This window comes from Eriocheir sinensis, chromosome 41 (genome assembly GCF_024679095.1).
Source record: "Eriocheir sinensis breed Jianghai 21 chromosome 41, ASM2467909v1, whole genome shotgun sequence".
Classification (NCBI taxonomy): domain Eukaryota; kingdom Metazoa; phylum Arthropoda; class Malacostraca; order Decapoda; family Varunidae; genus Eriocheir; species Eriocheir sinensis.
The window spans coordinates 12226607-12253860 of NC_066549.1; the positions used below are offsets into that span (position 1 = coordinate 12226607).

A 27254-nucleotide genomic window follows, 5' to 3' on the forward strand; every position below is an offset into this window, starting at 1 on the left:
TGACATCATTTTCTGCGCGCCGGTTGACCCTAGCTGTGTCCTTTGGATCGAGCTACACGTATGTACGGACACAGATACACCAGAGAGAGAGAGAGAGAGAGAGAGAGAGAGAGAGAGAGAGAGAGAGAGAGAGAGAGAGAGAATCTATCATTAATAGATATTTTTGATATGTTATTTAGGTAACTGTAACCAATTTGCATGATTATTTATAATTGTAACAATTATATAAAATTATATACATACATAATTATCATAAGTAATTTGATTTTCATGGATAAATGCCAATAAAATTTATTTTTGTATTTCAAATAGCTTTAACCTTTTGATACTTCAAATAGCCTTAACCTTTTGCTGCAGATGCCGACTATTACGCGAGCCACTATTTAAAAGCAATTAAGATATATCGCTTCATGCAATATGGATCTCTGTTCAAGGGAATTGGCTATTCTTTTTCTTTCAGTTAGTAAGATTTATTATAGTGTTTGTGGCTACTGTACGTCACTATAACCTTTGTATCTGCAGCCTACTTTCCTCTTCCATTTAGCGTAACCCGTTTCTGGGTCGTGATCTGGAGTCCCTCATAGAGTCCCGACAACCTAAGATTTGGACGCCATTATTAGCCCTGTGTTTTCGCCGCGCTTTTCAAACACTAGCACACGCTCTCGCGGCGAAAACAGGGCCAATAATGGCGTCCAAATCTTAGGCTGTCAGGACTCTATCTATCAACGGACTCTACAGATCACGACCCAGTAACGGGTTACAAATGGAAGAGGCTATTATTAAACAAAAACTATGCATTTTATTCTTTCCTAATAATTCAGTAGCCTAATTACTTCAAACAAAAACTGTGCATTTTATTCTTTCCTAATAATTTAATGTCGATATAAAAGCTTATGTGAGACTTCATGTTAAGTTTCTTAATCTGGTGTTTGGAATACTCTCGACAGGTGAGAATATATATGGACCCGACCACAGAGTTATATACTAACTCTGTGGCCCCGACCACAAAGAAAAGATCACGATCATACTAAAAGCAGAGTGTAGGAAAATTTACACAGTCTCTATTTATGTATAATCGCAGACACAGAGGAACTGTATCTTATAATTAGTGTTTTTTTTTTTTGTGTAATATTTGTACCGTACAAAACATCAACATCACCGTTTGTTTACTTCACCCGGCGGCGGCATGGGCGGCGAGTTCGGCTGCCGCTCCCTGGCGCCTCTAGGCTGGCTGTACATGGTCCAGGGGATTCCCTACGGCCTGCAAGATAAATTCCTTCCCGTCCAGCTGCGGTCTATTGGTCTGAACTATTCCAGGTCGGTGAAGCTTTGAGTGTGGGTGCTGTCACTTCAATACAAGCGTCGGAGAGGATGGGTTGGTATTGATGCTAGGTAGTATTTCCGTGCAGGTCACACATAAACATCAGTATTTATCCAGAAGGATGGGACGATTTACCGCGGTAATTGTGGAGAGTCACACTCCGCCTCCAAAATACGATATATAGTTAAATACGATTATTATAGTTAAGGGACGAAATACCATAATATGAAGGTGCAAGTACTTTAGGCTGGTAAAGATTCGTTTTAGGTCCGTGCCAGTATCTCATAATCTACTTTATGAAACATCAGTATCTCTTCATAGATCTTTTCTACAAACCTTCACCAGTCATGGAAATGCTTTGCAAATCCAATTCAAGGACCTTTTTTTTTTACTCTTGAAAATAGGGGATAATGTTTACGAAAGCGTCGCCTCCTCTGGTGGCGGCCGTGGCGACGCTGCAGCCACCGCAGACGTAAAATAGCTTGCAGAGGGTTTAGGGTCGGGGTGCATGTTTAAACTACTCCAACCGAACTCTATATATATATATATATATATATATATATATATATATATATATATATATATATATATATATATATATATATATATATATATATATATATATATATATATATATATATATATATATATATATATATATATATATTTATTTATTTATTTAGTCATTGCTTTTGTCATGAAATTTGTGCCCCATATGCTACAGTGAATTAAATTATTTTTAATGTACCAATGAAGTCCTCCTAAAAAGGTAGCTTAATGTTAACTAATACATTACTGTGGCTCAACACTTGACAGAATTTTTCATTTGTGTTTTATTTACCAAAGCACTGTCAATACAAATTACATCAAGTGTAAGTAAATTCAAGAGCAAATATTTTCTCATACTCCAGCCTCTCTTCCACATTCATCTCACAAATAAAGCTAATGAAGCTCCTCTTGTTACCTAACATTTTAGAATTACAATATTGAAGACAGGCTGGGAAGGGAAAAATTAGTAACCAAGAGACTTGCCTACAATGTCTGCCTAATAAAGTAATACTCGTAGGTAAAGTGGGGAGCATATGATATTGCTGTGCGTTGCATCGGTTCTCATTTCCGTCTCCTTGACCTTTTGTGCCTGTGGTGGACTCGTACCCACTAGCCCGGGGACACATGGCCCAGGTATCGGTTTATTGACCAACCCGAAAGGAAGGATGAACAGGAGCAATAGCTGGGTGACCTGTGCGCCGAAGGCACTTAATCGGACTCAAACCGGTGCCCCAAGGAGTGGTAGGCGGTCACAGAAACCACTCAGCTACAGAGGTGCAGGGGCTGGGGTGAAAAGAGAGGAAGCCCATTTTAACTCACTCTGCCTGGAATAGAACCCAAAATCTCTATTCAACTGAGAAATTTTGGTTGCAAGCCAAGTGCCTTGTGCCCCCCCGTACCATTTTTTTTAGATCCACCACTGTGGTAGACCGCACGCTAAAGCAGCATTCAATTATTTTTGCTCTTGATCTGCTTCCTTTACTGTAAAAAAAAAATATGCATTATATAGGTATGATCATAACACTTATTTGATTTTTTTTTCATTATTTCAGTGTATCTTTGTTGAAGCTGTTGCTGCTGCCTTGGATAGCCAAAGGAATATGGGCACCAGTGGTAGAGGTGTATGGTGGCAAGCAACGTTGGCTCCTCATATCCACTTTAGGTCTTGGAGTTTCATCTCTCGCAGGTATTTAGAAAGCATCTATTGAATATTCAGTTTTTCATCTTAACACAGAGCAGGGGGTGATTAACAACCTCTCGATACAATTATCCCACCATTAAAATATGACCCTGGCAATGTTAGGACTTAGTCAAGTGAAGGTAACTTCAAGAATTAAAGCAATCAAGACTCACTCATTCACTCTGACGTTACAAACAAGTGCTTCGAGGATTATTTTTCAGGCTAACATCATTATATTGTTGACAGCCCTGCCGCTGTGCTGGCAGTGGGTAGGGGTATGAAACCTCATCAATAGTAAACAGTAGCTAGGTTATACTTGTGCAAGAACTGAATTATATTAAATGGAATGTCGTAGGTCTCAATGAGGTTAGGAGGATGGATGAAGCATTCATTGTATAATCTGAAAGACATATCTTGCACTAAAAATGGTTTGCAGATAGGTAGGAATATGGAGGCGGTTGCTGAGTGGATAGCGTGACGGCGCGAGTTCGCGCCCCACCCGGTGCCACAACCCAGGATTTTTCACTCACCGCCGAGTGGCCTAAGACTACCCACATGCTGTCCAGAAGACCACCTATCAGCCTGGACTCTAGATTCTAGGATCAAAGATGAGCTCCAGGGGGCAGCATGAGCCAATGCAAGATGGCGCCACTATAAATACTTGCCTGCGCCACAACGGGCTGGGCCATACTATCAGGCCCTTCCATGCAAGCCTACTGGCGCCATTGGCAGAAACGTAAAAAAAAGAAATAATAAATAAATAAATAAATTATTAACAAGAAACTAGTCAGAAAAGTAGAATTCTTCTGCACCCATTAAAGAGTAGTTCAGCAAAGGATACAACTTGAAATACTTAAGGTTTATTCACCATCATATCTTATGCAAAAAAGACTATGATGTAAAAAAGTTCTTATACAATAGAGTTAGGAATGATAAATAAAATCCTGTCTCCAATAATTTATGGAAACCTTAATGCCAAAGTAGAAACCAAAGTTGTTGGTAAAACAGCAATTGCACATTTTAGAATTAGTACAAAGAAACAGGAGGAGAGATCAGTTTGTTGAGTTTGCAGAAAGAAACAGGCTTAGAATAACAGTAGTTGTAGTAGGAATAGTAATAGCAATGAGAATTTCCAATTAATTTTTCCTATAAAAGTCATCATCTCCAAGTTCTTAATATTTGGATTTCTTCCCCAGGCTCAATGATTGCCCCAGATGATGTAGTGAGTCTGGGTGTTATGCTGCTCTCCCTCAACCTATGTTCTGCTGTTCAAGATGTAGCAGTAGATGGCATGGCACTGCAAGTGCTGTCAGATGACCAGCTCAGCCTTGGAAACACTCTGCAGGTCTGAGATTCCAAATAATAAATAAGTAAAGCAAATAGTGACTGTACTCTTTATAATCTTCTACATACTCATAGTTTCCTCATGTATCTTTTAGGGTTTCCTCTGACGAACATTGTTTAACCCTTAAAGTGCGGATGTCGACAATAGTCGACAGCTGGGGCCTGGGCTCAAACCGTGGGTGTCGACAATAGTCGACAAGACATTTTTTGAATTAGCACGCCGTCAAATTTAATTTGTTTGTGCCGAAGTAGAGTGAGCATGTCGTTTTCTTTCAAACAATATCCAACCATGCTCCCTTGACTAAGTATTGGTCAGTGTATGAAATGTGTTAGCTTTGAGAAGATGTCCGCTAGACATCCCACCTCCTCTCACCTTCCAGTGAATTTCATCCACAAGATGGGAGCCCTTTGGAGGTCACATATCACCAAGTGGGCTGGTTATCAGTACTGTCGGTCCCCCATCAGACACTTACTCAAAATCATTCAATGATTTCAATGATATCCATGAGGAAGTGAAAAGGAAAGTTCATTGCATAGAGGACACTTATGTAAAACATTAGCATAGAGGAGACGTTTTGGCATACCTACCACTTACTAAAAGTGTGTGAAACTACTTAAGTGAACTTGTATCCTGAATAATTCTGATTTTGCCAACAAGAGGGTAATTTTGTTGGTCTTCACCTTGGCTGTGAAAAGTACCATCCTGGGAAGGATTAAGAGTGCCATAAAAAAACTTTCCTATGCCCAAGGAACCAACACTCAAGGACATCTAGTCCTGGTAGTAACTGGTTAACCAATTGGCTTTATTCTTAGCAACAACCCTGATGATACTGCCATTTTAGGAACTCCATTTGTAAGGTGTTTTATGATGACTTCTATTGCCATCAATATGAGCATGTGAAGGATGTACTTTGAAGTATGGTTAGAATGGCTTGACAAGAACAGGCAAAGAGCTGCTGTCACTGACTGGTGTTGGAACAGTATTGCTGACTAGACTCCTGTGGAGGGCAAAGCACTGGCTGTAATACGGTACTTGAGGTAGGCCAGGCTTCTCCTCCTTTGATGTTCACAGCTTATTGTTATCATCTTTGGCAAAGGTATTTGATGAAAGGGTGATACAAGGTATTGTGAAGCCGGCAGCAGAGTGCCTAATATGTAGGTCACCAAACACTGACCTCATGGGATGACAGAACAACTAATTTGTCTATTTATGTTATTGAAAAATTTCCCTCTGCTGGATGTGGAGCTAATAACTCAATAATTATCATGGCTACCAACAATTATTTGTTTTAAACCCTTTTGACTGCCCTTTAATATTCCATTTACTTATGTTCACACATCTCTGATGTTAATTGTGAATTCATAAATCACTTTTCTATATCATCTCTCAAAATTTGAATTTCTCCTGTTCCGTAGCCATTTGTTTGCCTTTTGCACTGTTATGTCTATCTCTGTACCTCTTCCAAGCAGCAGAAAAAATGCTATCATTGATTTATAATAGCTGGGGGCTTCATGGTGCAGTGGTTGGCACACTCGGCTCACAATCGAGAGAGCCCGGGTTTGATTCCCGGGCGGAGTGGAAAAATTTGGGCGGCTTTTCCGATACCCTACGCCCCTGTCCACCCAGCAGTGAATGGGTACCAGGTATTAATCAGGGGTTGTGTCCCGTCTCCTGGGGTCTGTTCCCTTCTCCTATAATTCCTTCCCCCTCCTGTCTCTCTCCAGCATATGACCACAGATGTTGCGCCGACTAAACAAAACTTTCCAACTTTCTATTTATAATAGCTTAGATATTTAGGTAATTGTTTTCATCTTCCAAGAGTTTAGCTATCTTTATACATGTATAGTTTTTCATTAATGTTTTCCTCTTAGTACATATTCTTAATCTGAGTATGTTTTCTTTGTTCTCAGGTTGTTTTATACAAAGTTGGCTGTCTAGTTGGTGGAGCTGGACTGTCATTCCTTCTAATGTACAGCAACTGGACTGTGACCTTCACCATTCTCGCATTCACATACATGGTAACTAGTGTTTGGGTGTGTTCACTTTCTTTCAACAGAAATATATCTGCTGGCAAAGTGGTAGGAAGTAAGAAATACTTATCTACCGAAAAGACCTTACACTCACATTTACACATTGAGAGAATATTTAGTATTATTAAAGAAGTATTGAGTTCAACAGGAACTCTTTGGATAAGTTTATATGTCGTGCTTTACAAAATGGGGGAGAGAGGAGCCATAAACAATATGCCTTTGTACCTTCTGGATAAAGGCTTTCCCAAGGAGAGTTTATCATTTTGGAATGGAACAGTATGTCAGGGACTGTCGGTGCTGGGATCTATCTATGGGGGTGTCACCTTGAGGAAGCTTCAGTCTGATATTAGAGCTGTTATTATGAGATATTCAATTCACAGATGTATTTTAATTTTCATAGAGTGTATTTTGATATTCCTGCTAGACCAGCATTCAAATAAAGAGAGCATTACTACTTTACATTATATAAGTATTGCATCGCTATGTTTGTTAAGCTTCACAAGTGGTGTAATATCTACAGCCACATTTACATTTATGATGACAAAAAGCAGAGGCTGCAGTCCGGAGTCGCAGACCAGTCACTACAGTCTGTTAGCATCAGTTGAGGTTGCTGGTAAACTGATATTTGCATCATTGGCTGGATTTGGCATTGACAGTTTTGGTATGTTTTGGACATTCTCATTGTTTGCCTTTCTATCTATTCTTCCAGTATTGGTAATTTATATAGCGCCAAGCCATCTGTATGCTAATATAAAGCAAGAATAAACTTATATAAAAGTATTATTTTGACACTTCTTCTACAGACTTTTTTGTGTTAAGAAAAAACTTGTCAGTAACCAATGTACACCAGATATTCGTTGTATGCGAGGGTTATGTTCTGCAAAAAGCTCACATAATGTGAATTTGCATATATCGAACCTATCATCCCATTAATTATAGGGGGTTATGTTCCATGACCCGTTTTCAAACCCATATCTCAGTAAGGATTCCTCGCAGCAGAAAAAGCCATAAGCATTTTTTGTTTAGAATTGCCTCTACAACTTTGGTCTCTATGAAATTTTTCGTATCTGTGAAGGAAATGCATTTTTATCTCAGTAGAGGGAAAGGGGAATGAGTCTTACGTCTGGGAGCGAAAATGCGGCTGTCTGCATATCGACGCGGAAGATGAAGTCAAACACGAATAGTAGACGTGTAAAATTCTGGAATCTCGAACGTTAAATTAAAATGTGCATGTTTTTTCTACTATATCACGTACTGGATATTCATATGTATTTTGAATCTTACTGAAGGGAAATCAGGACATGGATATTATACTCGAAGTTATATGTACCCCATTCAAGGTAGAGCTTCTCCGAGTCTGACAGCCCTGAGCTGCTGATTGCTTCCGGGGAGACACACCCAAAGTCTACGATTTAAGCTGATAATTAGCTACCTGAAGATTAACTTTAGGATCAGAGGGAGGAAAAGGTTAATTATAGGCAAGTAAAGTGCGGGAAAACATTTGCACCCGCCGCCCTCTAGTGCAAGTTGGCCACCATACCTCACCAACCAGTCGCACCAGCGCTGCTACTCGCATAATAGCGAATTTTTCTCGCATAAAACGAATATTTGGCACATCTAGGTTAGTCGCATATGAGCGAATTTGCATATTTCGAATTCGCATATATCAAATACCCGGCGTTTATATAAGTCAAGCTTAGTACGCAGCTCTGCAAACACTGACCTATGACTCATTTTATATATATATATATATATATATATATATATATATATATATATATATATATATATATATATATATATATATATATATATATATATATATATATATATATATATATATATATATATATATATATATATATATATATATATATATATATATATCATCAGCTCCAGGGACCTTTCCTACTTTAACTTATTCATTGCCTCCTTTATCTCATCTCTCTCCACCCTCCCCTGTGGCTCTGGCTGCCCTACATTGATCTTTATTTCTACACTAGTCACTTCTGCTCTCCCTCCCACACTCTCATTCATTACAGTTTCAAAGTGCTGCTTCCATACCTCCCTTATCTCCTCATTCCTTCTCACAAGCACCCTATCTTTTCTCTTCATGCTACAAATGTCATTCTTTTCGCCCCCCATTTCTCTTATAATTTCTTTCCAGATAAGTTTTTTGTTCTGGTATTTTGCTGAAATTTTCCTACCCAAATCCTCATCCACTCTTTCTTTACTTTCCCTAACCAATCTCTTTACCAGCATCTTACTCTCCCTGTATTTTCTCTCCCAACTCCCTCTCACTTCCTCCGTTACATTTCTCTGTAACATTTTCTTGTAGTTCCTTCTTTTCTCCTCAACTGCCTCTTTTATTTCATCCATCTACCACACACTCCCTTTCTTTCCTTTTCAACACGACCTATACCCAACTATTTCCTCAGTTGCCCTGACCACTGAACTTTTAAAAACCTCATAAACCTCCTTCACTCCTGCACTGTGTTTTATCTGTGCTCTTGCTCTTCCAAGTATTTCCTTCACTTTCTTCCTATACATCTCCCTGTGGCCACTGTCATGCAATTTCTCACTTGCTATTTCCTTCCTACCCTTTTCCTTCTTTCCATTCCCTCTGAATTCCCATTTCTCCTTCATCCTAATTTTAGCTACTACCGTGAAGTGATCTGATCCACCATATATTCCTCTCACAACCTTTGTATCCACTACATCCTGTCGCAACCTCGTATCCACAGCTATATAATCTATTACACTCCTCATGTCACCCCTTGCCCACGTATACCTGTGAATTAGTTTATGCTGGGAGAAGGTGTTTGCCAAGAACAGACCCCTCTCAGCACAAGCATCCACAAGGTATTGTCCATTCTCATTCACTCCATCCACACCTCATTTTGCAACCACACCACCAATCTCCACCTTTTGCATTCATATCTCCTAACACAAGAATTCTTCTTTCACTTCCAAAGTTTTTAAACACTGTTCTAAGGCCTCCATAAATCTCTCCATCTCACTCATGCCTTTCCTTCCCTTATCATTCACTGGCACATATACACACCCGACATACCCTACTATCCCTATCTTCCCATCATCCACACTATCCTCACACCCCACCCCCCAAGCCCAGCCACTTCTGCCCACATTTGTGGGGAGGCCAACAATGCACACCCCTCTCTCCCCCTTCCCCCCGCTACCCCTGCCCATGCTGTTCACCCCTCCACACTCTCCTACAGCCTTTCCCCACCCTCACTCCCACACTGCCATTATGCAAAGCAGTGACACCATTCATTCACTACTGGATGGACAGTGGGCACAGATTAAAGGAGATTGCCCATCTATCTTCATTCGTCCCTGGAATTGAACGCAGGACTTCTGGGTTGTGAGTTAAGTGTGCAAACCACTACACTACAGAGTGTGTTGTGCCTGAAGAAGTTGGTGAAGGCTGGGCCATGCATTCTCAGTCGCTTTTCTAGTAGTTTCTTGTCCATTCCACTGTCAGTAGTCAGTATTGATGCTTGCTCTGATACAAGTTTATATAAGCTTTGATGTTTGGCTTTCCATCATAAGAAGGAAAACAAAGCATTGAGAGGCACCAAGTTATCTCTAGTTGGGTTAAAAAAAGGTTAGCCAATGGTTTCTCTGGACAATTGGTGGCAATATAATAGGATTTTTATTGCACTGCTGCTCATACATTTCATCTTTGAATATGCCATTTCTTTCTCCCATTCTGTCTCATATATAACATTTATTACACAGTCATTATTTTATATAGTCTTTCTGACCCACCCACTGCACGGTACTACTTCACTGCTTTTTATATACATGTATATACTCTCTGTCATTTCACTGTATCCTGTTCCACAGGTGATCTCTGCTGGTGACCAAACCACCTGTGGTGCAAGATAACATATTACCATACTTATTTAACAGGTATGTCTAGCCATCCTTACACACTCATCTTAATGTCCATTTATATGTAGTACATGAACTTCTCAAGATCTACTTGATCATACACCTTTTAACAATTACTCCAGCTATTTCTCACTGGCATACATCAGGAATGAATTTGTACAGTCGAAGTCCATAAACCCAAATTCCAGGGGTTTAAAGATTTCATTTGCATGAATTCTGAAGGCAAGAAATTATAACCTGAAGAAACACTAATCTGAATCCCTTAACCATTATTTGCTGGATGGGTCTGTCCCCCTCCATGCGCAATGGATTGGCAGATGCACTAAACCACATGTTTATCCATGTTTACTAGTAATTTCAAGAAAAATGAATTTGAATAGTCCATTTTCAGTTTCATGTTCAATGTCTCTCCTATGACATAAGGACACAGTGACTGCACCATTATCATAACTTGCAAGGCACTCCCACAACTTTTCTTTCATATATCCGTCCTCATGGAAATAACATCTACTGTTAAAGTACATGCATCTGAATTCTATTGGTCTGAAAATCTCAGTGGTTTGAATTTTGAAGGGAGGAAATTATGAGTAATCCAATAAAATCTCTATAAATATTGAAAGGCAGAAAATTGTGATTTTTGCGAACCCCTTACGTTCTTATGCTCTTACTAAACACCGCCCGGGGATGCCCGGGGTTAAATTAGTTATATATTCATTGTTTTTATCATCAAATATATCTTGAAGTTTGATAATAAATGTATATACTGTATGTCCATCATCATTTGTCAGCCTAATGGATAGTTATATAACGAAGCCTAGCCTCACTGTCCAGATTTGTTGCATATTCACTTAGATTGTGTTATGAAGACGGGAGGCACGGGCCAGCCATCATCAGGGGGAAGGGGCTCAGCTGATCGCTCTTGCCTCCCAAAATGTCTGACAGTTGTTTTTCCTAAAACAAAAGCGAAGCGGTGTGACATCAGTGCAACCCCTCTATACTGTCCAAACCCCTTATGTAAGAGTTTACCAGCATCTTCTTTCTTTCATTCCCTTCACTGGTAAACTTTGGAACAGTCTTCCTTCGTCTGTATTTCCTCCTGCCTATGACTTGACCTTTTTCAAAAGGAGAGTATCAGGGTGCCTCTCCACCCGAAATTGACCTCTCTTTTGGCCACTCGTTAGTTTTATCTTCTTTAGGAGCAGCGATTACCGGGCTTTTTCCTTCACTATTTTTTGTTGTTGTTGTTGTTGTTGCCCTTGAGCTGCTTCCTTTCCTGTGAAAAAAATTATATATATATATATATATATATATATATATATATATATATATATATATATATATATATATATATATATATATATATATATATATTAAAGGAATAAATGTTATTTTTGCAAGAAATAAATATTTCTAAAGGAACATGTTTTTATTTTTATTTTATTTTTCTTGTAAAGGAAACAATATCTATTTAGAAGCATATCTTTACTTTTCCAACTAAGAAAGTATATATTGAATAAAAAATATTGTTCAATATTAATTAATTACTTGCTACCTTTGTCTCTCTTAATAATACACCAGGGAGTACGGTTTGCGGTGCGTCGCGGGGTAGCGTAGTGGGTGGTTAAAAATCTATTCTATAATCGATTCCGGCGATTCCGCTCACGCTGAGAACCGATTCCTTCGATGAGTTTGTTGACTTAACTTTGTCTTCCCTGTTGCTCTGCAGGATATACTTTATAACCCTTCTTCAGCCTATTACTATAGCCGAAGGCACAGCAACAAGGCGTCGCTCTGTTGATAAGCAGCTTTGCCAGCTTCCAAAATCAGAAAGAAATACGCCAGAGACCCCACAGTTCAACGCTGGCAATGGTGTTCCGTGTGTTAAAACTGGCGCTAGGTATGTAGCCATCTGACATAGTGCCTATGTTGCTACTCTATATAAGGACTCTGTAGCAAGCTAATGCACCTGTTTTCTCCCCCTCCATTGGAAGGTACATTTTGATACAGTGAATTATTATGAAACCTGAGTAGATGTGCTCTTTGCCACTTGCACGTTTACCCCATCACACGCTACAAACGTGCAAATAATAAAATATTGTAAAGATGTTACAAAATTCATCTCGCCATCCCACTCACCCCCCCAAAAAAAAGGAATCAAACTGACCTCTAATAAATCTGCTACAGAACCTTGTAATGTTGTGATGAAAAAGCAGGAAACCTTTATGTCTGTATGGCACCCCTCTGCAACTGCCGCCAGGGCTGGACCAACCCCCCTCCCCGCCTCCCCTCAGTACCCCAGACCAATCCTCCCTCCTTCCCGCCTCCCCTTAGTATATCCCGGGCCATCATTGCGTTCTCTCGTAACTCGAACCTAGGAATGCATTTTAGTTCCTGATCCCGCTACTTAAATGTGTATATTTTTTTGTCTTTATTCCTGTTTGATGTTTTGTGGTGCCTGCCAACCATCTCTATGGTCACTATTACCAATTGCCTTGACCTTTGCATCTTATAAGCTTGAGCCGCTTCATTCCCGTCGATAAGGTATGAGTAGAAGCAGAGGTAATACTTATAGAAGGAAATTCATTGACAAATTTATTAAATCATGTAAAAAAATAGTTTTATCTCAGCAGCGTATCACAGATACTAATGCACAAGTAGAGTAAACGTTTTTAAGTGGTGATAAGTGATTGTTTCTTGCCATGAGTGAGAGACATGTAGGCGATCATATCATCATGTAGTAAGGGTGAAAGATGGTTATGAGTGAGGTCATGAAGGCGATCTATGTAGTGATGTTACTGAATATGAATATTGGAATGATGAATGATGATTGGCTCTGAGATGGATAAGCCAAGACGATCTATGTAATAATGTTGACTGGTGACTTAATTGTTATGAGTGGGAGACATGACGGCGATCAGTATAATGATACTGAATGATGACTCGCTATAAATGGAAGACATGAAGGCGATCAATTAAGTATATACAGTGGCAATGAGCAAGTGAAGACGATCAGTGGTGTGCAGATGAAGCTTGAGATCCATTACTCCTTCAGCGGGGGACTTCACTAGATCTTGGCCTCAGTCCTCATTGCCGTCAGCAGCTTCCTTGCAGTCTTCCTCAGTCCACGCAGGACGCCTCGAATTGTTGCCCGCACCACCCACCACACGACCGCCACCAGCACCACCGCCGTCACCAGGAGGACGGCCGCCACGTCCAACAGGAAGTACTGATGCAGCGGCATGTCGGCTGCCACGGATCGCAGGTGTTGAGCTCCACCATGGCGCATCACGTGCTCACTCCAGTATACAGCCCGGTCCAAGGGGGTTGTCTCTTGATCCCGCAGCAGCCGTGATCGCTGTTCTACCCTCTGCTGGAAGCCAGGGTCCTCCACCACTGTCTTGATGGCCTCGTAAACAGAATCGGCGGACAGCGACTCAACAGTCAGCTCGCGGGCCAGACCCAGCGTCACGGCTTGCTTCACATTCAGGTGCTGGTCGCTCATGAGTGGCAGCCCAACCATCGGCACGTTGTGGTACACCGCCTCCTGCTGCGACAGCAGTCCACCATGCGTAACGAATCCACGCACATTCTTGTGGGCCAACACGTCCTGCTGAGGTAGCCAGGCGCGCGTCATCACGTTGGGCGGCAGGTCAGCGATGGCGGCTCCTTCCCACTTCCACACCACACGGTAGGGGAGGCGCCTGAACGCTTCCACCAACGACTCGCGCACTCTTGCTGGCATTTGCTCGCTGCGGATAGTGGAGCCCAGACTGAAGAGAACCACAGGCACGGGGGAAGAGTCCAAGAATACCCGAAGTGCCTTGTCTTGAAGAGGGCGTGCCGGCCTGCAGTGCATGGCGCCCACCTCCACCACGTTGGGCATGAGGGGGCGTGGGTGTCCCAGGGAATAGTGGGAGTTGACCAGCACCATGGACACGTTCTTCTCCAGCTCCGATAGTGAAACTGTTGGATCGCCTAGGGCACGCTGCACGACGCCCTCCAGCTTGTTCAGCACCAAGTGGTTGCGGAGGTAAGGACTGGCCAGTCTGTGGGAGAAGGAGGCAGGACATTAATTACCCGAGGTCATGCGTGCATCCAGAGAGGAGCTTTATAGAGGCAGCGTGCGGCAGATGAATATAAGAGTTACATGAGCAAGGGAGGCATCTTACCTGACGAGTGTGTTGACAGTCCTCTCCCACAGGGTCATTTGGTCGCCGTAGCTGAGGTACTGATTGGGCACGTATGCGGGGTTCTCCGGAGTACCAACTAGGTCTGCGGTCCATGGAGTGAGGCCTGAGGTAGTCACATAGATGAAGGGTGCCTTGAACTTGTGCACAAACGCCAGGCCGCACTCGTTCATGAAGGCAGGCAGAAGGATGAGGTCAGGACGAGTTTCCCAGGCTTTCTTCAGGCCGGGGTCCCGCAGGAAGGCGTCGCAGTACTCCGGCAGGTGGCGCAGGACTTTTTTCATCACCTGAGAGTTAACATCCTTGCCACCGTTGGCCTCACGCATCTTGAAGACATCGAATTCACCAGTCACTTTCTTGACAGACTCCCAGGCTCCGGTAGCGGCCAAGTCAGTGTATGACCGCGTGGCGTTGGGCGGGGCTGCGTGCAGCGAAGCCAGGGTCACTTGATGCCCACGGCGACCCAGGGACTCGGCCAGCGGGGTCAGGATGTTCTTGTGAGACTGAGAGCCCAGGGAAAGCACCATAAGCACACGGGAGCCCTCGCTCACCGCAGCTAGTGTCAGCAAGATTGCTGCAAGTTTCATATTTGTAGTTTATCCACTTGTCAACCCGCAAGGGAATTTACTAAGACACGCTTTTTAACAGCTTTCTCAAAGTGTGTAAGGGAGGCTGTTTTCTCCAGGAGATCGGAAGGTGATATGACGCCAAGCCACTCCGCCCGCCTTTATATACCCGCGCCCACTCCTCGTGTGACTACCCAGCTCCGCCTCTTATTGGTCCTCCATGTGTTTGTGACACATAGCCACTTACCTGATTGGTTACATTCTTTTGGTGGCTGCATTACTCTAGACTGAGAGATTTGGAGTGTGGTTATCATAGGAAAAAGATAAGGAAAATGGTTTTATCGACGTGAAGGATCCGTACGGCGCATTGCCATCAAGAGGCGCCGTCTTGACAAAAAAAACATTTTGTTCATACTTTCCTAATACCCTTAACAAGAAAATGACGAAGTAGGATCATCGGCTGAGGGCGTGATGATCAGCGACCTGAAACAATGGAAGGAAGCCGTGCGTGACGAGTTAACTGCTTCTTAAAAAAAAAAAAACGTGAGAATCTGTCGAGCACAAAGTCATACTGGTACTAACGCCTCGTAGAGCGTCCCGTTACGCGTGAAATGGAGCCCAAGTGTCCCGCCGCCGCCAGCCAGCTATGCACCAGCACAAAAACTGCCCGTCCCGAGGAGTGAAGGGTACGTTTGGCCCATAAAGACGGGTGTGCCTCCCTCGGCCCGGACGCCAAGGAGACTGCACCGCAGCACCACGCACCTTAAAGCATACGTGAAGACACCACGTACCGGAAGCGTAGGGAGCTCAAGGAGTCAAGATCACCGAGGATTACCTCATCTCTTACTAAGGGGTTAATAGAGACATGAATGATTAATTATAAATTATTCTTTGTCCCTATTTAGACATGGCCAGAAATGCATCCTCATGTGGAGACTATACCGAAGATACTCCGAGGTGGGGCATATTATCATGCGACAGATGGCACTCCTCAGGCACACTCGTATTCATTGCGTTGATGTCAGCGAAGTCGCGGCGTTGTTGTGCATTTTATGTATTATTATTATTATTATTATTATTATTATTATTATTATTATTATTATTATTATTATTATTATTATTATTATTGTTTTCATTATCATTATTATTATTATTATTATTATTATTATTACTCTTGTTAGTATTGTTTTCAGTAGTTATAATCATTGCATTACTGGTGACCGACTGATAATGGTGAGCGATAACTGGATGGTGTTCGAAAGACTAATAAATCTTGAGCTGCCGCTGCACTGGCTGTGATCCATGATGAGGTGCGGTCCAGGAGAAGGCTGCCGGAAAAGGTTGGTGCAGCCTGGCCTTGATGTCCATCACGTTCACTTGACTCTGACCGTTGCTTCCGGGGCGCTGCTCAACGAGAACCAGCTTACCCCGTGTGTGAATCGCAGGAGCTTTAAACGAATCCACGTGACCTGAGCCATGTGTGCATGTTGAAGGCGTGAACTGTGGACGCCATTATAGGTTAAAAAATAGTTTCCTTAACCTGGCGCCTTCCATTTCCTCAGCCCACAAAAGCTTGACGTCTTGTTGGGGAGGTGATGGTGGGCAGCGAGGCACTCCCAGCTGCTTTACACTTTACAGACGATCAACACACACAATTCCCCCCCCTCCCCCCCTCTCTCTCTCTCTCTCTCTCTCTCTCTCTCTCTCTCTCTCTCTCTCTCTCTCTCTCTCTCTCTCTCTCTCTCTCTCTCTCTCTCTCTCTCTCTCTCTCTCTCTCTCTCTCTCTCTCTCTCTCTCTCTCTCTCTCTCTCTCTCTCTCTCTCTCTCTCTCTCTCTCTCTCTCTCTCTCTCTCTCTCTCTCTCTCTCTCTCTCTCTCTCTCTCTCTCTCTCTCTCTCTCTCTCTCTCTCTCTCTCTCTCTCTCTCTCTCTCTCTCTCTCTCTCTCTCTCTCTCTCTCTCTCTCTCTCTCTCTCTCTCTCTCTCTCTCTCTCTCTCTCTCTCTCTCTCTCTCTCTCTCTCTCTCTCTCTCTCTCTCTCTCTCTCTCTCTCTCTCTCTCTCTCTCTCTCTCTCTCTCTCTCTCTCTCTCTCACTCTCTCTCTCTCTCTCTCTCTCTCTCTCTCTCTCTCTCTCTCTCTCTCTCTCTCTCTCTCTCTCTCTCTCTCTGTCTCTCTCTCTCTCTCTCTCTCTCTCTCTCTCTCTCTCTCTCTCTCTCTCTCTCTCTCTCTCTCTCTCTCTCTCTCTCTCTCTCTCTCTCTCTCTCTCTCTCTCTCTCTCTCTCTCTCTCTCTCTCTCAATTGTATAGGAGTGTGTTGAAGGCCGTGCTTGCGTGGCCGGCCAGTCAAGGACATCGTATTCGCTAGGAACAAAAAGTGAAGATTCGCGTTGGTTGAGTACAAACCACGTAGTATTAAATAATTTTCTCTGCGTAAAGGATTGCAGGAAAAGGGCTGACCTTCACCGCCGTGCTCCTCTCTCTACCCTCCTCGTCACACTCGCTATTCAGTGAGCCCCACCGTCCCCCGAGTGCCGGCCGGAGGATTACTAGATGCACGTGCTACCCCCCACTCTCCCCCCCACACACACATCACCAGAGAATACGTCGTCGTGTTTATGGAGGTCGTGATGGTTCGCCTGTCAGCCTTGGCATTCATTCATTCATTCTTCATGCTTCTCGCTGAAAAGTACTCGCAGGCTTATCTTTCAAGAGGTTAGATATATTTGATGTCTTGGATGAACGGATTTCTTTTCATTAGTTAGTTTGTCGCTTCGTGGCTCGCTCGTCACCCGGGGCAGCCATTGGGTCATTCCCACAAGTCTTGTTTTGGATTCTTAGCCAGAGTCGTCTCGCCGAAAAGCACTCGCAGGTTTCTCTTTTAAGTTAGATTGGTTTGATGACTTAATATCATATGTACACCTGGAAAGTCCATCTTATGTAACAAACGACCCCCAACCCTCCAAAGTTTTATTATATGCGTTTGAGGAATATATTACGCTAAAAATAACGTAGCAGTATCCATATCAAAGGCCAGTCCTCATATTTCTACTGGTGGACGAGTATAAAAAGGTGAATAGATATAAATTCGTGCGTCTCTTAGGGCTGCAGGAATGTCTTTTCTGAACACCTACTTGTGCCTTTGTGAACACTACCTTCCTATATGGAATAAACGAGAACGAGACAGCCAGCGTGTGTGTGTGTGTGTGTGTGTGTGTGTGTGTGTGTGTGTGTGTATGCTTGTTTGTTTGCGCGTGCACGTGGGCAGCCATGAGAGTGCTGCTGCATACGGGTGGATGAGCAATGCACTGTAAGTCTGTCCGCAGTGGCAGGCTGGTGCAACGACTCCAAGTGTGGCCAACACCCGCTGTTGTTGTTTGTTGTTACCATTTTCTCAATCAGCTATACCGGTGTGGCCGGCCCTGAACCATAGGAGCTTAGTGCCTTTTGGCGAGGGTCTCTGATGCAACGCCACCTTGACCAATGGCGTCATCAGGTTTTTTTTCAAAGGAAAAGCTACAATAGGCCTGAGCAAGCACAGTTATTGCTTAAAACTTTAGACCAACATACAATTATTTTTTTTAATGACATTTTTAAAAAGATTAGATTAGAAGTTGACTTTATGTGGATAATACTATAACCTTGGGGTTTATACAACAACATCAACAACAACAACAACAACAACAACAACAACAACAATAACAACAACAACACTAACAACAACAACAATAACAACAATGACTTCTACTACTGCTACTACTTTTTTTTTTAAACGGGCCTCCATCCATTAGAGTCGCGTTGTGAGCGGTATCTTTTCTCATATCCTTTCACAAAGCAATTCATTGGCCCCACCCCGCCAATGACTGTGGCCGACAACCATCTTTATTTGGTATTACAAACCTTACTAAATATATTATTCGTAAGCTAACAGAGCTTGTGGTTGATACGACTATCAACCACCGTCGCCTCAAAGTCCAGGTCGGCAATGTGGGTGGTTTTGGGTGCAGGTGACCTGGTTTCTCTCAGGCAGACCAAGGCTGACCTCAGGAGGGAGAAGGACAGCCTGCATCTCATCCAGGCGACCACACTGCTTCTTGGCTGTTGTTTCTTATCCGCTACTACTTCTTATCCTACTACTACTACTACTACTACTACTACCGCTACTACTACTACTACTACTACTACTACTACTACTACTACTACCACCACCACCACCACCACCACTACTACTACTACTATTACTACTACTACTTCTTTTCTTGGAGGTTAGATTTATTCCTCAGTCGAACGCCTTGGATGGGGTCGACTTAACACAGGTATAAACAGTAATCGCTATCGTACAAACTCAAGTAATGCATTTGTATTGTGCTTTCATCTAACACAGTGGCTACTGAGGGGTTGGTGTCAGAGTGCCCCCATTCCCCCCCTTCGATAAGCTACTTTTTGGACGGCTGTCAGCATACAGATTTCGTTATTGGCCACAAGTATAATGCACCGTTATACTTCCGTCGGGAACATGCATAGCTCCAATAACAGTGAATACATTTTCTACATATGGACGATACTATTCTTTGGTGCTCCAGTCCCTGAGGGCAGCAAAGTAGGCATTGTTGGCTATGGGGCAGAATAATAGCATGTTTTCACTCAATTCTATGAACAACGTTGTTACGAAACCCTTCCGATTAAGAAAGCCTCAACCTTGAGCACGGAGGCGAGCCGTGTTGCCGGGCAGGAACTCTCAAAATGTGCGGGTAAGGTGGCTCCCAAAGACAGACATTTTCCCCATTTGAACATTTTCCCTCCTGCATATATTCGACAGCACTTCGCAAGGACAACGAAAAACTGACGAGATTTGTTTGTTACTAATCTAGTGGAGCGAATTTGCTCTCTAGTTTGTGTTACTTTATTTGGTCGAAGTTGGTGTGTTCGAAAATGGGCGAAAATGAATATGGAGTAGGAACCGTCAAGAGAGCAAAATATTGAGGAGGAGATGTCCCGAGGTGGGTAAGGCAAGGGGGTGACATGGTTCAAAGGGAAGCTGCTCCACAATTGGATATACAGGGAGTCTCGACTCGGGACCCGGTTCACCCGTGACAGTTTGTATGCAGTGTTCACAGAGTAAATGTTTCCCCTTCTGACTAAAGAAAAAAAACTGCCGATTTGTCATAACATAAACGTTTTGAGTTGTGCAAACAATGCAAAAACACGCTTCACGATACGTTCTTACAAAGACGAAACGAAGAAAGAAGCACCTGCCTCACGTCCATAGCTGGGCGTTATCGCGATAAGTTATCGCGATACTTTATCGCTGATAACAAAATCGGCTTATCGACCATCTGCTACTGTAGGGCATGGCAAAAGTCTCTCTCTCTCTCTCTCTCTCTCTCTCTCTCTCTCTCTCTCTCTCTCTCTCTCTCTCTCTCTCTCTCTCTCTCTCTCTCTCTCTCTCTCTCTCTCTCTCTCTCTCTCTCTCTCTCTCTCTCTCTCTCTCTCTCTCTCTCTCTCTCTCTCTCTCTCTCTCTCTCTCTCTCTCTCTCACCAACAACACAACACGCCAGCAGAGTAATCTGTATGTACCAAGAACACACACAGACACAGGAGCCAGACAACTTTCTGTACACGGGCCTACACTTTGGAACTCCCTGCCAACACATATAAGCACTGCCCACACCTTGCATAAATTCAAATATATTCTGAAAGAGTTCTTACTTAATCGAAACCGAAACAACTGATGAATAACTAATTATTTCATTGCAATAACCTATGTACTTTTTATGTATTTGGATGTAAGAATAACCACTTCCAGTGGAAATAAAATTATTATTATTATTATTATTATTATTATTATTATTATTATTATTATTATTATTATTATTATTATTATTATTATCTCTCTCTCTCTCTCTCTCTCTCTCTCTCTCTCTCTCTCTCTCTCTCTCTCTCTCACACACACACAGTTAAACTTGCATTCTCTAGGAAGGTGAAGGGTGTGTGGAAACATGATAGAGGTTTATAAATGGGTGAAGGGCTTTCATAAGAGTGATATTCATAAGGTTCTGTTGGTAAGAGAACCGGATAGGACACGTAGTGTTTAAACTGGATAAATTCAGATTCAACAGGGACATAGGCAAAAATTGGTTTACTTACAAGAGTGGTAGATGAGTGGAACAGGCTAAGCAGTCATGTGATGAGTGTCAATATAATTGTCACATTCAAAAATAGATTAAATAAATTCATGGACAGTGATATTAGGTGGGGTTAGATTCACGGGAGCTTAGTTTCAAAGGAGCTGCCTTGTAGAGGCCTACCGGCTTCTTGCAGACTCCAACGTTCTTATGTTCATATGTTCTACATATATATATATATATATATATATATATATATATATATATATATATATATATATATATATCCCTGCCCTGCCCTAGGTAACCCTGAGCGAGGCGTAGTAATGACGGCACCGTGGCGGGCCAGCGCCGGGGATTGTGGGAAAGCAGGACTGGAGGCGACGCCCACCTCCCGATGGTGGCGCGACCCGCAGGAGTGTATATGTGGAGGGGGGCGAGAGAGAGAGGGAGAGAGAGAGTGTCAGTGACTAACTTGTTGCTAAGCACTGCACACACACACACACACACACACACACACAGACACACAGATAAACATACACACACACTCTCTCTCTCTCTCTCTCTCTCTCTCTCTCTCTCTCTCTCTCTCTCTCTCTCTCTCTCTCTCTCTCTCTCTCTCTCTCTCTCTCTCTCACTCACTCTCTCTCTCTCTCTCTCTCTCTCTCTCTCTCTCTCTCTCTCTCTCTCTCTCTCTCTCTCTCTCTCTCTCTCTCTCTCTCTCTCTCAGTAATGTTAATAGTAGTAGTAATAATAATAATAATAATAATAATAATAATAATAATAATAATAGTAATAATTATTATTATTGTTATTATCAATATTATCATCATTATTATTTTATTGCCACCATCATCCTTATCTCCATCATCGTCGTAATCATTATCACAATCGTCACCATTATCCATGAAGAAACCTTTGTGCCATCAATTTCTTGCGGTAATTTGTTCTTCAGCATGAAGGAAGGGCCAAGAGGGGCCAGGGTGTGTGGAACAAAAGGAATCGTAAGGGGCATCATTCTGTGGGGGCAGAATAAACGGTGAACATCACTCGTAATCCGTGCATACGAGTGTAAGGGTGGAATCTTTTGAACGATTTTTGAAGAGTGAGTTTAATAAGTGAACTTTTTCATAGACACAATACTTGTCTTGGGGGTTACATTTCTTTTCTTTCTCAAACGAACTTATCTTAGCCTTGGGGAGTCGATTGGTACTTCGGACTGGCTGTGACATTAGTATGTGGTAACAGGAAAGTATGCATGGAGGACGAGAGCGGTAAAGTGTTTGGTGGAAAGATTTTTTTTTTTTCTTTTTTACAAGAAAGGAGGTAGCTCAAGGGAGAAAAGGGAGAGAAAAGACCCGCTAGCACTTCTGCAAATAATATGTACTAAAAGAGTTAAAACATAATCGTTTGGAGAAGTGTCATGATACTCTTCTCCAGAAAGAGCTCAAGTCGTATGCAGGAGACGAAGACGAAGGAAGGATATTCCAGAATTTACTAGCGAAAGGGATGAAAGATTGAAGATGTTTGTTAACTCTTGCTTAATGGATTTGAATAGTATAGGCCTGAAATAGAGTAGAGTCGTGTGCAACGGGGCCGTGGGAGGGGTAGAGGCATGCAGTTAGTAAGTTTTTTTTAAGAGAAGTCAGCTTGAAAATATGAAAAAAAAGATGGGGAGGCAACATTGCAAAGGTATAAGAGAAGATGAAATGATGCGACGAAAAGCCTTCGATTCTCCTACGTCAAAAAGGGCTGCGTGTGTGTAGCCCCCACCTCACCCACACATGAGATGCATACTCCCTACGACCCTCGTAATTGGCCCGTGTAATGAATAGCGTCTGGGAGGGGAAATAATGGTGGAAAAGATTACTCATATAGCATGTTTAAGTTCTTGTCCCCTGATACTTCTGTCAACTTTTCCATCTGTCTGCTTAATATTTATCCCTTCCATACTGAAGGAATAGAGGGCGAGAATGGTAAAGCAAGACTAAGTCCATTAGTTTGTAGTGGCAGCGTGCTTACTTTCTTCCTTATGGCATGTTCAAGTTTTTGTTTCATGAGCATTCTGTCCTCTCCCTCTGTCAACCCCTTCCTTATTATCCTACTTTCCTTTTGCTCCCTCCTCCCTACCTATCAGCTGCCGACGCCCCCCTCCTGGCTCCTACCTTCCTTTGGCTCTCTCCCTCTACCTACCCTCTGTTGACTGCCTTTTCCTTCCTGTCCTTAGCTAATTATCTTCTCCTTACTTACCTTCTGTTGACCCGTCCTCCCTACCTACATTTTCTTGACTCTCCCCGTTACCTAACCTGTCATCCCCCCCTCCACCCACCCCTTGCCTCCCTTCCGTCTCCCTTCCGTCTCCCTTCCTACCTTCCTCTGTCTGTGTGTGAGTGGGATTCGTATGGCAATCATAATGTGGATGGTGGCGATTGTTGTTTTTGATGTTGTTACTACTTCTACTACTACTACTACTGCTACTACTACTACTACTACTACTACTATTACAACAACGACAACTACTACTACTACTATTACAACAACGACAACTACTACTACTATTACAACAACAACAACTTCTACTACTGCTACTACTACTACTACTACCACTACTACTACTACTACTACTGCTGCTATTATTACTACTATTGTGGACGATGATGTTAATGATTGATGATAATATGATGTTGACTTCCTCCTCGGCGTGAGCGTCTCATTCCTACATCTTATCTTGTCTGTCCATTACAGTTATCAGTCGCGCCGTGCATGCAAGGGGGCGGAGGGGGATGGAAGCACACACACACACACACACACACACACACACACACACACACATTCACTCACACGCACACGATTACTTTTATCATCTTAAGCACACACACACACACACACACACACACACACACACACACACACACACACACACACACACACACACACAGTCAGTTCAGTTCAGTTCAGTTCAGTTGTTTATTGACAAAAAATTCAGGTAACAGTAGCAAAGTAATATTCCCAATAAACAATTTTTTGTCCAAATGATAACTTTTAACTTACGACACCTTTACAATACTTCCTAAATATAAGCAAATCACTATATGATCCCATTAATTAGCAATCCATCAAAGTTTCCATATTAGGCATACAAGTTCAGAACATCATAGATAAAATTACACAAGTCTTTTCCATTAACCTTGCCCTCCATCAAAGTTTTCATAGTTATAAAGTCTAAACTGTTGTATCTTTGTCTCAAAGTCTGTGATGAAGGACATGCCAACAAGACAAGTTATTCTGTCTGAACAGCATCCTGACCACAGTTACACATTCTCATGTCAGGTCACACACACGCATTTTTACTTTTGTCATCTTCGTGGCGCAACTGATAGAGCGCTGCGCTGCCAGGCTTCACGGTCTGACAGGGTGGCGGTTCGAGCCCGTTCAGGCTGGATTCTTTCAGTTGAATAGGAGAGGTTACTGTCCCCCTTTGAGCAAGGGGGATGGGGTGTGTGGCGTGTGAGGTCCTGCCAGTACCCAGAGGTCGACTAAACGAGCACTTGCTCTGTCGGGAGGGTACCTGCTGGGGATTACGAGTCCAACTCGCGATCAGGCCGTGGTGAATTACACACACACACACACACACACACACAAAACGGTCCGGTGGCTCAATCGGTAGTGCGCTGCAAGGCTTAACGGCCAAACAGGCGGCGGTTCGAGCTCCACTCAAGCCGGATTCTTTCCGTTGACTAGGAGTGGTTACTGTCCCCCCTTGAGCAAGGGGGATGGGGTGTGTGGTGTGTGAGGTCCTGGCAGTACCCATAGATCGACGATAAAAAAATAAAAAAATAATAATAATAATAAATGGTTTATTCACTTGTTGGCAGCCATAGGGCTGAAAATACACAAAATACAATACAATGAGTTTCATGTGATGAGTAATGGGGAGGTGGGGAAGGGTGGTGTGTGTGTGTGTGTGTGTGTGTGTGTGTTTGAGTGGAGGGCTTATGTGGTCATGGAGGTGTTAATGGCCCTCGCAAGTGTCGGTATCGCGCTAATCCGGTACTGGTCCGTCCGAGCTCTGACCGGAACTATAGTCTTCCCAAAATGTCGAGTCCGTTCTGGTGGGGCGCCGAAAGAGAATTTCCCTGATAAGGCGTTGTCGGATGTACTAGCAACAATTATTGTCTTATTATTAGATTACTTCTACATGAAACTTCATTATAGTGCATTTATATAAAACTCTAATAAGGCTGTATACAGAGCTTTGAATATTGTTCTAGTGGAATGATAACAATGACTTTGTATAAATACCACAAAATGTGGCAGATCTGTTCTCCAATGTTGCCATTTTTGAGGCTGGGTCAAGGGTACACTGACCGCGCTAATCCGCAGGTAAACGAGAGGTCAATTCTCATGATAACCCGACACACACACACACACATAGGTACACACACACACACACACACACACACACACACACACACACACATTCAGAGAGAGAGAGAGAGAGAGAGAGAGAGAGAGAGAGAGAGAGAGAGAGAGAGAGAGAGAGAGAGAGAGAGAGAGAGAGAGAGAGAGAGAGAGAGAGAGAGAGAGAGAGAATAGATATCACAATAAGAATAACATAATGATACCAGAGATTCCTATTTCACAAAATCGACAAGCACACACACACACACACACACACACACACACACACTGACAGAGAGAGAGAGAGAGAGAGAGAGAGAGAGAGAGAGAGAGAGAGAGAGAGAGAGAGAGAGAGAGAGAGAGAGGAAATAAATCGCACTTCCTTGCTAAGCCTTTAATTGTTGCTATAATGGTTCTTCTGGCAGCACCGCATCAGGGAAATTCCCTTTCGGTGCCCCAGCAGAAAGGACTCGACATTTTGGGAAGACTATAGAATATTGTTATGTCTTGTGGGTCGTGTAGGGGGGGGGGGAGGGCGGGGGGGAGTAGGTCTCTATGGCGGGGGTTGTGGAGGAGGGACTTGCCGAATTTGGTTAGGCTAATGTGGTATTGGTCCTTAAGGGTGGGCAGATTCAGCTGGGTGGGCACTTGCTCATGCCGGGAGGGTACCTGCTGGCAATTACGAGTCCAACATGTGATCAGGCTGTGGTGAATTACACACACACACACACACACACACACACACACACACACACACACACCAAGGCCGTTGAGATACTTATGATGCAATAGCCCCGACAGTACCTACTACCTTCAACAACTGCTGTCACTCAGAACCTGCTCCCCTCCAAGGCTACAGACTGCCTTGGTCCTCAGCCTCCCTCCTGCTAGCCGCTACAGCTGAAAAAGCCAGCTCTTTACCAGCCTAAACTCACCCTTAAGCCTTTCCTTTTTTTTTCGTTTATTGTTTCCTTGCCCTCCATTCCGATTCCTTCCTTTTTATATAATTGTGGGCACACATGGAAAAGACAGTTTGTTATGTCCTAAATTTGTCCTTTCAGTAATGTAGTTTTCCTAGAAGCCAAAACTGAGTGGTTTCCTTTCCGGTGTATTGTGCCCGGACTCTCCTCCTTTTAACCTCATCTGCCTCCTCGTTGCTAGCGGTCACAGCTGAATAAGCCTCTTCGTTGTCATGAGAGTTGCAACGATGGTCCTTGTCCTTAAAGCCAAAATTGAGTGTCCTCCCTCCCGCAGCTTATGGTATGCGGCCGGGATGTTAAGGATCTGCATGAGAAGCGAGCGTCCACGCCTTGCATCGTCTTGTATCTCGTGTATTAAGAGATTTACGTCACCAAGAGCATGCGGCAAATAAAAAAAATAAAAAAATGCTTTTTTTTTCCAGATAATAAGGGCTCTTTTTTTCTCTCACGGCGTCATTTCTGGCATTAGAAGTACAAGGATTATATTTGTAAACATGTGTGGAGTCTTTCAAAAGGCGAACAATCTTGAATCCTGCACCTTTTTTTTAATTTGCGTCATTGATTAAGCAACAAACATATGCTGAAGAGTTCTTGCGACGATTGATTAATTAACAAATAAAGCTTGAAGAAATTCTAACGACGAACTTGAGTAGATCATC

At 42.9% G+C, this 27254-nt stretch overlaps 2 protein-coding genes across 5 annotated transcripts in view; one reads left to right on the forward strand and one right to left on the reverse strand.

Moving 5' to 3' along the window:
• Nucleotides 1-1175: 1175 nt before the first annotated feature.
• Nucleotides 1176-27254, forward strand: part of LOC127009659 (major facilitator superfamily domain-containing protein 3-like) — a 46694-nt gene continuing 20615 nt past the window's right edge. The window contains exons 1-5 of one of the 4 annotated variants that reach the window (XM_050882934.1): nucleotides 1176-1317; nucleotides 2923-3056; nucleotides 4247-4395; nucleotides 6306-6413; nucleotides 10296-10361. In XM_050882934.1, the coding sequence (XP_050738891.1) occupies nucleotides 1187-1317; nucleotides 2923-3056; nucleotides 4247-4395; nucleotides 6306-6413; nucleotides 10296-10337 (564 nt within the window). In that variant the 5' untranslated portion in view covers nucleotides 1176-1186 and the 3' untranslated portion in view covers nucleotides 10338-10361. Of the gene's footprint in view, nucleotides 1318-2922; nucleotides 3057-4246; nucleotides 4396-6305; nucleotides 7207-10295; nucleotides 10470-27254 lie in introns of those variants that run through there. The other 3 variants (XM_050882935.1, XR_007762129.1, XM_050882933.1) reach the window with 3 other exon arrangements.
• LOC127009658 (UDP-glucosyltransferase 2-like) lies at nucleotides 12923-15243 on the reverse strand. Its single transcript, XM_050882932.1, has 2 exons — nucleotides 14513-15243; nucleotides 12923-14389 (listed from the first exon to the last, which is right to left on the reverse strand). The coding sequence occupies exons 1-2, from the start codon at nucleotides 15115-15117 to the stop codon at nucleotides 13408-13410; spliced, it is 1587 nt and encodes a 528-aa protein (XP_050738889.1). The 5' UTR covers nucleotides 15118-15243; the 3' UTR covers nucleotides 12923-13407.